The sequence below is a fragment of the Anoplolepis gracilipes genome, chromosome 1 (genome assembly GCF_047496725.1).
Source record: "Anoplolepis gracilipes chromosome 1, ASM4749672v1, whole genome shotgun sequence".
Taxonomy (NCBI): Eukaryota; Metazoa; Arthropoda; class Insecta; order Hymenoptera; family Formicidae; genus Anoplolepis; species Anoplolepis gracilipes.
Window position 1 is genome coordinate 21,190,901 of NC_132970.1, and position 12,655 is coordinate 21,203,555.

At 29.4% G+C, this 12,655-nt stretch overlaps 1 protein-coding gene across 1 annotated transcript; it reads left to right on the forward strand.

The window, feature by feature from the left end:
- The first annotated feature begins 275 nt into the window (after positions 1-275).
- Positions 276-10,647, forward strand: LOC140676256 (E3 ubiquitin-protein ligase KCMF1). Its single transcript, XM_072911153.1, has 8 exons — positions 276-531; positions 2,709-2,876; positions 3,209-3,348; positions 3,508-3,704; positions 4,228-4,420; positions 5,395-5,612; positions 6,951-7,407; positions 7,751-10,647. The coding sequence occupies exons 1-8, from the start codon at positions 516-518 to the stop codon at positions 7,925-7,927; spliced, it is 1,566 nt and encodes a 521-aa protein (XP_072767254.1). The 5' UTR covers positions 276-515; the 3' UTR covers positions 7,928-10,647.
- The last annotated feature ends 2,008 nt before the right edge of the window (positions 10,648-12,655 follow it).

Genomic DNA, 12,655 nt, shown 5'->3' on the forward strand with positions numbered 1-12,655 from the left:
TGAATATTTTATATTTTTTCTAAGCGACGCGCAGATATCGGAATAAAAGCAATCGGAAAAAAATCGGATAATGATAATTCCGCTTAGCGTGATGACTAGAGCGCGATAAATAGAGATTACTTATTATAATGAGACTTTGTGCAGAAAGCATGCTTTTACAGTGATTGAAATGTAAAATATATAAACTACGATTTTGTATTTGCCGCCAAAGTGGCGGTAAGTCGCCACAATCGGCGTAGAGTAGAAGTAGAGGCGACACGCAACCGTATATCGGGAGCAAGTGTAGATGAGTCGATCTAACGTGACGTCACGTTCGTCAGCCTAGTTGGGTTAGGTTTTACGCTGGATATTCTAACGAGAAATTTTTTGTTTGACGATTGATGTTTTTCCTGTGTCCGCCGTAGTTGAACGACGCCGAGTGTACGCGCAGTGACGGTCGGAGCAGTCGCGTTTCGCAGAGCGAAAGATCGCGAGGGGCTCCCGGAGTTTGGCGTATATGAGATTTTAAACGGAAAATGAGTCGACATGAAGGTACGTACGTACGTGCGCTGCGCTCTGACTCAGAGTCCGCTGGGACACGGACCCGCGGAAAAGCACGCGGGGACCGTCGACCGCGAGGTAGGTGGGCGCGTCGGGCATGCGAAAACGTTCACCGGGAGTCCGCGCGGACACGCGACTCGGTGTCCGGTCGGGCCGCGGGGACGTTTTCTCAACGCATAGGACACGTCCCGCGATCTCCCAAATAGCCGAGCGGACCTAATGTCAGAGCCCAGATGGCAGCACGCGGCTGAAAATTCACGCGAATTTCTGCGAATTTCCGACGTTTTCCCGCATGATCTCGCAAAATTCGCGACGATATTCGATATCTGTCTGCTCCGGCCTGCCGTCCGATCGCTGATCGGGACGTCTGATCAGCTGTCAGACCGATTTATTCCCCTCAGCTGAGTCCTCTTTCAGAGCACTTACAGCCCTTGTCCTGATGATGATGATGATGATGATGAGTCTTTCCCTTGCAGAACATATTGCAAGCTTTTTCCGATGTTTTCACAGTTTCTTTACGTGAAACTACTTATACAACTGGTTGAGGAAAGTTTTATTTAGCGAATCACGTCTTTGTGAGAACTCCTTGTCTGCTACTTTCTTGAGGCTGTAGTATTGCTGGTTAATGTGTGTCAAAAAAATAATTCTCTTGTACAAGTCATATTGGTCTTAAGTTTCTGGCTTTTAAGATTATAATATACGTAGAATTATGTTTTCTATATATATATTTATGGTACGAGGAAAAATCTATGCAAGTCTAAAGTATAAAGAATATAAGAACTCGTATTTTTCGGTACAATACATGTATGTTATATTTGTTATATAATTATCACATCTGATATATAAAGATGATAAATCAAACTTAATTAACTTAAGAATTCTAACATTTATTATATAGTTTTTTGTACAGTATTTTTTTATAAATTAGATATTATATATTATATATGAAATATACACAATGATTTCAGTCGCTACTGCGAATAGATATGTGTGATAATTATTTTATATCATTTTATAAAATGTAAATTAGTTATTCTCATGTGTGAATTTGTTACAAATAAGTGTAGCATATATATATATATATATATATATATATATATATATATATATATATATATAATATGTATAATGTCTCAAATTTTGTTTTCTATTGTCGCAAGACTATGACTCGCTTTGCTACGTATTGCTATTTATAGTTTTACAGTCATCTGACTTTTAATTCTTTATCAACAAGTTAAAAGTGTTCTCAAGTTTTATATGATTAGAGTAAACTGTTAAAAACTGTTAAATGTAATTTATTTTTTTAATTAAAACAATATTTTATATATTACTTAAAATATTATACATATATATAAACGCTTAAATATTTAAAAATTATAGAAATATATGCAGATTATTTTCTTGAAGGTATTATTTATAAATAATTCTATTGATTAGTATGCACAAATTATTAAGTTGTATATAAGTTATTAATTTCCTCCTAATTTCTTTGCTCTTTTATTCACATATATTTCTTATCACATACACACATATTCTGTCTCATTTCAAAGACAATGTAAAATTATTATTATTTATTATACACATATTATGTGTTTACTATCTTGCACTACTAACAAATATAAATTAATAAAACAATAGCAGTTTGCAATTATTAATACATTGTAATACATTAGGTAGGTTCTATAATATTTGATATTAGAGAACTTCTAATACACTATATGTTTTAATGCAGGTTTTTCAAAAATTATTTGGCATTAGTTATTGTGCTAAAATCTCCCATTAACTGTTTTAAAGTAAAATATGAAGTTGACAAATTTTTATAATTTATGAAGTTGACAAATTTTTATAATTTATGCTTTATATTATGTTATAGATTTTATTTCCTTTATTTTTAATTTATTATTACTTATCTATAAGTTAAAAATAATAATGGAAATTTTTATTATTATTATATATATATATATATATATATATATATATATATATATAATAATAAATTTATAAAAATAGATAAGGATTAATAAAAAAGAGATATAATAATAAGAATACAATGACAAATTAGGAATAATAAGAGCAATATTTAAAAATTATGGAACTTACACATATAGTATGAAATATATTTTATACAGTAATTTCGTATGTATATTAATTTAATATATTTATTTTAGGGGTAAGCTGTGATTCCTGCTTGAAAGGAAATTTTCGGGGTCGTAGATACAAGTGCCTTGTATGCTACGATTATGATCTATGTGCCAGCTGTTATGAGGGAGGTGCTAGTACCACACGCCACCTCACAGATCATCCTATGCAGTGTATACTTACTAGAGCTGATTACGGTAAAGCATTTGTTAAATTATAAAAAAAATATTTAATTTACTGATAGTGAACATTGTTAATTAATAATTGATTATAAATAATGGCAAAATGAAGAATTTTGTTAAGTAAAGTTTCTTTTTTTTTTTTGTAGTGTGATTAAACAAAATTTTATTTGTATATTAATAAAGTTTAATTAAATTTTGCTTTAAAAATATTAAGATTTACAAATTTACAAAGAAAAATATGTATTTTTCCTCTCTTTCTCCCAAAGTTTTTCAAACAATTTATAGAGAAAAAAAGAACTGCAATTATCAAATATCTCTTAATTTATTTGTAAACTATTTCTGAATAGAATTATACTATGGCGGTGAAGGAGTGAGCGTGGAGCAGCCTCAATCTTTAACTTGTCCTTATTGTGGAAAAATGGGTTTAACTGAAGCTACATTGCAAGAGCATGTTGCTGCAGAACATCCTGATACTTCGTTCGAAGTTGTATGTATATATTTACTTAAAGTATATTTATACAATTTTAAATAGAAAGATAAAATATTTATATTAGAACTATTCTAATATTATTATATAATATTATATAATGAAAGAGATTATATAAGCAAGAATAATTGCACAAATATAACTTGTGTTTTATTATAGGTTTGTCCAGTATGTGCAGCAGTGCCAGGTGGAGATCCTAATCATGTTACTGATGATTTTGCTGGCCATCTGACACTAGAGCATCGTAGCGGACCAAGGGACCTGATTTCCTTCCTGGATGAACCATCTGCAAGTAGGCATGGAGTTAGGCGGATACCTCATCCGTCTAGAGCTGTTGGTGCACCACGTGCACGTCGGTATGTAACATTTTTTTTTATAATTAATTTATCGATTTTTCCTATTGATATATTAGATATTTATTATATAATATAATTATATATTCATATTATATTATATATTCATTAAATATTTTTGTCAAAATAGGGTGCTATACAGTATAGTACTAAATTAAGATAAACTTATTATATTCTCATGTGATTACTTGCTATAATATGATTATTATCTACTTTGATGATGATTATTATCAATTTTCTTAAAATTATAAATTTTCTTAAAAATATTTATAATCATTGTTATTATATTCTTTAGAAATTTTTTTATACATAACTGCCTCAATTCTTTAAATATTGTATATATGTATATTATTTGAAAATAGTGTATATATGTATATTGTTTGAAAATGTAAATTGTGATAAATTTTTAATTCTTTTCCCATAATGAATTTAATGGGTTCTTATGATTAACAGCAAATAATTTACTATATCATTTTAGATAGAATATCTTAGATAATGTTCATTAGACTTATCATTGGACTTGTAGGTCCAACATGCATTTCAGTTCATCTGGAGGATTGAGCCCAAGTAATCGGGAAGGTATAGATCCAATTGCGGAATTGCTGTCCCAATTGTCGGGAGTACGTAGAAGCGGAGGCGGAAGTGGACAAAGTTCATCCGCACCTTCGCAACTACAGCAATTACAAATGCAATTGCAATTAGAACGACAACAAGTTCGGGTAAAAATCTCTTTACTATCAAAATAAGAATTAATATATAATTTTTTACAATTTTTATTGAGATACATATATAATCAACGTAATATATATGTCTTCATATGTTTGAAGTTAAGTGTTTTAAGGTTGAATACATCATGTTTGAGTATTAATTCATAATAGAATGTATCAGATATTAAAATATGTGACTCAATTGAATTGTGCATAATAGTTAAATAATTTTAAATGTTTATCTCTCACAAAAACCAAAAACACGTTAAATGTAAATGAAAAATAATACAAATTGTGAAATATTTAATCAACTATGATAAAAAATAATTTTGAAATTGCTCTAACACAATTATGTTCGGAATATGTATAAATTATTCTCTCATGTGTACTCTGCTTAAATTCTTTTATGTTTGGTTTTATGTTTTGACATTATTTTTCTTCTCAGAAATGCGAGAGTAGATGTTTATAAATAAGCAGAATGTTATAGAAGGACAAATAAGGATAGACAAAAATGAAAAACTGAAATAGTTAAGAAACACAAGTTGTTAAGAATTTTGATTAAGAGTTTTGACTTTAAATAAAATTAAAAATAATGTTGACATTAATAAGTGAAATATATATTTCAGTGAGTTAATAATTTAATAAATATCGGAAATCAGTTGTGCTAATATGATTGATGGTTAATGCACTTTATTATGTTATTATCATTAGTTACTATCAGTAGTTAATATCATACGTTATTATCAGTTAATATCATTTAAATATTATATTCTACTTATGTGTAAATTTTTTATAAATTTTTATTTATGTTTGATGAATTATTTGTATAATTATTATTCATATTGTAATAAGTCTTCAGTTATTATACAAAAAAAGGCGATTATAAAAATCACTATTGTATTTATCCAACGTTTTTTATATAGGAAGAATTAACTTTTAACAAATTTTAGGTAATATAAATATTAAATAAAATATTACTTCTTTAGGCTGCTAGACAACAACTTGAGCGATTACCTAGGAGACAGACACAGGTGATTGGTTCTGTAAGCGGTGGCAGTGGTGGTGCTAGTGCTGGTAGTGGTAGTCATTCTACTGCTATAGGGGCATCAAATAATGCCAGTAGTAACAATAATGCAACCAATACGGCTAATCCACCTGGTATACCTTCTATTAACTCACAGAACACTATGTTCCTGTTGCCCAGGTATGTTTTCTTCTTTTTATATCTATATTTTCAAATATACATATGTTTCCAGATTTTGCAATAAAATATAGTGTTGTACTGTTTTTTTACATTAATATTAATAAAATAAATGATATTTAATATACATATATACTAATATATAAATAAATATACTTAATTCCAAGTGCATTTTACTTTTGTAAAATATTAATTTGAATTTTAGTTATTAACAAGCAGATTTGTTAAGAACAAATTTTGATGAATGTTACACATATTGGTCTCTCCTATGCATGAAGGTAAACGGGTATGACGTTATTGGTCCATTTTCTTATATATTTGCTTATGGACTAATTTCCTTATGCATATGTTTATATGTCAGTTTCTTCAGATAGCCCTTGAACAATTACTGAAAATGGTTCAAAGATGGACCAAAACGTTCAATAATTATTTAGTTTTCTATAAAATCTAAGATTGTTATTGGTGCCTAATTCTCTTGCACTTGACTCATATTTGCTCGTTATTTTTTCAATTTGTTTTTTAATATTTATTCTTTTTGTATTCATCCTTGTCTTGGGGATGATACATGTTTTAATTAAAAAAAAAAAAAAAAACGTTAATTTGACAGAGCAGTATAATGAGCGAAAATATTTTATTAGTTCACTTATGAAAAGAGCTTAGGTACCTAGTAGTATACCTAGATTAATAATTAATTTTGGTTTAATAAATCGAGATTTTTCTTATCTAATGGTTATTTTCGACATTTCTAATAATCATACAATACATAGGAAATTGTTTTTTGAAAATCCTGTGGGAGAGGGAACAGATAAACTTATGGATGTCTCTTTAATTTTCTCAAAAACTAATGCCTCGTGCACAGAAGAGATCTTTCTACAATATATAATATTTATAATATTATATATATAATATTTATCAAAATCTGTTCTTAACAGGCCTGATAGACTCCTTGTAAGATTTAAAATTGAATATTTAACCAATAATAATAAATAGTATTAAGTCAAATTTTGATTGTAATAAAAAAAATATTTTAATTTATAAAAGATTATAATATTGCTTATTTTAAAATATTGCTTATTTTTTTCTGTCAATTTATATAATTTTATAGAATTGCCATATTATAAATAGTTTTCAAGTATCTATTTTTGGTAATATTGCTCCGAACTGTACATTTCATCATATGTATATTATGATTTTTCATGTGTGTATGTGTAAAATCAAGTATCTACCTACATAAGCAGTAAAGAGATAAATATATATGTTTATCAAAGCACTATAAATAAGTATTATAACTTGGGTATTGTTATATTTAATAAACCTGATTTTCCTTTCATATTTGTGTAGATGCATTACGACTACACTGTCTGATTCACAACTGCAAAGTATTGAACGTGAAAGTGCAAACAGGAGTCTTTTTGCACGTGAACTTATCGTCGCAACGCTTTCCCAAACATTGTCAGAGTTGATGCAACAGCAATGTACCGTGCAAACGCCGGCATCCAATGCGACTACTGCCACGACCAGCCCCGAAACACCAAACGCCAATACTTCCATCGTCCCCACGAAGAAATTGAGTTTAGCTCAGGAAGCAAAGAGGGAACAAGCTACAAGTAAACACATGACGACATCTATGCAACAAAAAGAATCACATATTCTGCAGGCTGCTGCTGCTGCTACAACAACTGGTAGCATGGGCTCAGGTCTGCAAAATCAGGGCTTACCCCCGAATCCTAATAGCATTGCAACGCAAAATCCACCTATAGTTCAAACATTGATGCATAGTGTGTTACCTCAGCCATTGGTAAGCATCCATTTTTCTGGCATCTAATATTATATGTACAGTTTAAAATATTCACTTTTAATTAATTAATTTTAATTTATTAGAAAATGTATAAAGGATGAAAGTAATACATATGATATATTTGGAACTCGATGTAGCTATATTTAACATTTATCTTTCCCATACAACTTTACTTCTCTCGATTATTACATCTAAATTTAGCTATCAGTATGCATAATGGTGGCCGTGGAACATTCCTTTTACTTTAGTGGCACATCTAGTTCCAGATGTCAAAATAATACACAATAGAAAATCACAATGCAATAACAAATATCGAGTTTTTATAGAATTTCATATAATGTAGGTACTGCAGCAACCACTGCCGCCACCAATTAGGAATACTGGTACTGGAACTATCAGGGAACCGATAGCAGCTCCGGCGCCTGCTTATGTCAGAGGCGGAGTAGGTTCTTCGCGTAGGAAGCCAGTTAGGGCTGTAGATGGAAGAAACCAATCTACGGAGCCACCACCCCCACACTAACCCCTCCTTAGCCCGTGTACCCACCCATCCTGATTCCTCACACAGGACCCTCTAGCACTAGTCCTAGCACTGTTTAGAACACCTCATCATTATTGTTATTATTATAATATATATTAATAATTATTCGAAACGCCCTCTCCTCCCTTCTTTCTCCTTTTCCTCCTCCTCCTCCTCTTCTTCCTCATCCTCTTGTGCCCTGCTACTATTACTACTTTCCCGAACTTTAATCTCGCCATCTTTGCTGTTATGTGACATGGAATAAGGGCAAGAGCTGATTTGTGCTGGCCACTGTGGCATATCTGTGGAATAATAATGTACATAACTCACTTCTTGCAGTCATTCTTGGAATATATAAAGTTTGCGGATATTCGTCTTCGAACGAATCTTGCCACGTTCTTCCACACTGACGTTCTACTACGGCGTTATCTCTTATTCCCGCTGGAGAGCAGGTGTTGACGAATAAACGTGCTGTAAAAAAAAAAAAAAAAGACCTTATGAAGACAGCGACATTAGCGTACACTATTCAGTTATCAAAGTACCGCAGGATAGGGATGAATACACGAGAATATATTGTATTGTGACCTAGCAAATCTAGATAAATATGTACAGGAATGAAATTTTCAAAATTACATTGTGTACAATATACATGTTTGCTGTTACAATACAAGTAAAATGCTAAAAACTTTGTTAATTTATATACGCAGCATAAATTCTATCGAACAATCGACTGCTAATGTGCTATGTACTTTAAAACACGATATGCGTTCTCTTTTTCAAACAAAAATACACGAACGCCTGGGTTGGTCCGTAATATATTAATGCTTTTAAATTGTTGAAAACTAATTTTCAAATAACTTTTCCGGCCCGTACTAATAGTGGAAGATAATATACATAAAACTATTGTAGAGCTGAATAAATGAACTCGAATGGTATAACAGTGCAGAACAATGTTACTGCATATTTTTCAGATGACTACATAGATTTAAACCTCGTTATAATAGAGAGAGACTCCTCTGTATGCTTTACAATCAATAAATCATTGGTATAATGTATAAGAAAAAATATTACTTATAGTTTACAATTACTATTTATAGGCTTATATAAACTTCTGTTATTTTTCAATCCGTTTTAAATAAAATTTACTCATTGCAGTACACTGTATATGTCAAATAAGCAAAAAGTTTATGAAAAAGTGGATAAAGATATATACTGACAAAATTTTATGTACTAGACTATCTTAATTAAACAGATGTTTTATTTGAATTAAATTTGATTTAGTAAATTGGCACTAGCGCGCGGACCATCCCTTGGCAATTATACAAGGCATAAGAAGATGATGTCATAAAGTGGAGAGAGATCATATTTAACTATCATAAATTATTATCTTATACAGCTACTTTATAAATTAATGTCTCAAAATGATTTAGTTTTTGATGCTTATTAAATGGTATTGCATATTAAATGTTTATTAATATTTAATTAAATAATTTGTTAAATATCAATTTTTTGGATTATCGTGAATTATGTAATTGTACATCATAATTCGACACAGTTGTAAAAAATAAATTTTTTTTTTAAATTCACTCCATTTTAAGGCATAAAAAAAATAACTGTAGTAATATTTAAAAAAATATGTTTTTTCTCTTAAAGCTATACTTGGAATATATATATATATAATACATGTTTAAGAAGCATTAACGCGTAAATTATTTTATTGTGAATCAATCGCGGCAATAGAAAAAATGTTTAAATTTTTCTTTACATTTTTTTAAAATGAAATATCTTGCAAGTATATTTAATATTTTTAATAAAAATGTATTTATTTCTTTTATTTTTTTCAACACACAAAGAGACATCGGTAACACGTTGTATTAGAATATGCATGTCATGCATTTGTAAAGTTTTCCTACTCATTGTTGGAGTAGAAGATTTGGAAAATATTTATACATAAGCATTATTTGTGTTTCTCACATTTTTATTGCTTTCTCATCTCTCTTTCTGCCCTTTTTCTTGCATAATCATTGTCGCATACATAATTTTCTGTCCTATCATTAATTTTGATAATTCAAATTATCTTTCGCCTATTATCCCGTGTGAGCGTGTATCAGTAAGATGTGGTGGTTCTGCAAAAGCGTGTAACATTTTATAAAAAAATGTGCAAAAATTATATATACGTGCATCGTGTAAAGATCCATAAAAAAAAGAGTTAAAATATTTAGTGTGTGAATCTATATTACGATAGTATGAAATTCAGTGCTTGGTCATCTTATTTTCTGTGCGCGAGATATCGAGGAACTTTGAAATTAAAAATTAAAGAAATTAGGAGGACAAATTGTGTATGCAAGGAACGCGTGTTTAACTTTTAATTGCCATTTCTTTGATGTATTTTAATCTTCCTGGATGTTTTGCTTATCTCTTTCTATATTCGACATGTGTATACTTTAAACGAGTATTTTTTCAAATAGCTATTCACCATCCTGTACTTTGTGCTGTGTAATTAGTTGCAGTTTACCAAGAAATAGATCCGAAACAAATTAAACGAGATACACTGAATTGCCTTAATGCAGAATGCCTGAGAAATTAATGAGAGGAACCAATTACCCTCTTTGAAAGATGGATGTGTCTGCATTGCGAATATCTTGCGCATGATGCTCCAATGAAGTTAATACTGTACTGAGCTAATCTTAATAAACATATGCATACGTAAAATTATCAAATAACGGATATTTTGAGCGGATTTATTGCATTATTATATATTTTGACCGAATCAATTATTTATTCAAATGGAATATATTACGACAATTCACACCCAAACTGCGAAAGCCTCTATCTATTCAGAAACAAAGTTTATCGATTCTAAATTAATATAATTTATTTTTGTCAAATTTTTATCAGTAACATTTAACTGGCTAAAGAAAAATTACGATTTTTTTTCGTTTAAAGTTCAAACACAGACATTGTACACTAACTTTATTTATATTTGAGAAATTGTGTTACCCTTGTTTCCACTAATCGGACCGTCAGATTTTCTATTCTCACTCGAAATGTTTTGTTATTAACTACTCACAACAATATATATGTATATATTACATGAAATGTTTGAAAAAATCTAAGAGATTTGAAAAGTTATTTCAACATCTTTTCGCAGTTATTTATACAATGATTGATCAAGATTCGTGAATTTTAACAAACTATACAAGAGAGACTTAGAGATTTGTGCAAATAAGTAAATTTGCAAAATTTATCAACGAATACACACGCACAGAATAGAGTCGAGCAATATTAACATCATTATTGCAATCACTAAAGGAAAAATCGCGTACGATATTTTCTTTTCTTTCTTAAATAAAGTCATCTCCTTCATAAAAATTCGATTTGTATTTACTATATTTTATGTCTACTATATAATTGAATTATATATAAATAACAAATTTGATTAATTTTGCAATTAGGCATAATTATCGATAATTATGCAAAATGCCAATTAATCATCTTTATAGTCATATAAATAAATAAATAAATAAATAAATATATATATACATATATACATACATACATACATACGTACATACATACATACATACATACATACATACATACATACATACATACATACATACATACATACATACATACATACATACATACATATATACATACATACATACATACATACATACGTACATACATACATACATACATACATACGTACATACGTACATACGTACATACGTACGTACGTACGTACATACATACATACATACATACATACATACATACATACATACATACATACATACATACATACATACATACATACATACATACATACATACATACATACATACATACATACATACATACATACATACATACATACATACATACATACATACATACATACATAAATACATACATACATACATACATACATACATACATACATACATACATACATACATACATACGTACATACATACGTACATACATACAAAAGACAGACGCACGTGATAGCATATATCGTTCTCTAAATAATATACGTCATGTATAATTATGTTTGCGCACGTGCCGAAATAAATTTGAAATAACGATACAATTGTATATGTGTAGATGATAAAAGATATGTGATAGAATTCCAGAAAAAAAGCAAAGATAGAAAACTTAAAGAGCGAATATTAAAAAGTGAATCCTGTTAAATCTCTGATTTATATTATATTACATTCTTAGTAATATATTTCCTTTTTAATGTTATAATCAATTATTAATCTAATAATCTTAAGGCTTAGTACATCTAAATTTGCGACTCAACATGGAGATGCTTGATTGTAATATATTAGATAATTATTATTCATTTTAAAACAAAGAGAATGTCATAATATTGCGTTATCAAATGTGTGAGTAGAAATTAAGCAAGATTTACATTACATACATATAACGTGAGAACGATTCTTATATATACATATATAATACACATATTCTTTTTTGTTGAAATGTTCTATTTGACATATTTACGTTACGATAGCGCAATATGTTTTCATGGAATGAGAGAAAATCTCTGCAGTTACCTTCTTTATATTTCACTTCGTTGCCCTTAAGACGAGATTAATTTGAAAATCTCGTCTTTATAATATAACTTTATTAATCAGTAAATAATATATGTACAACGTGTCTGTACGAAATGTCGAATAGGAATAATGTATATAGCATTTGAGAATAATATATAAATAT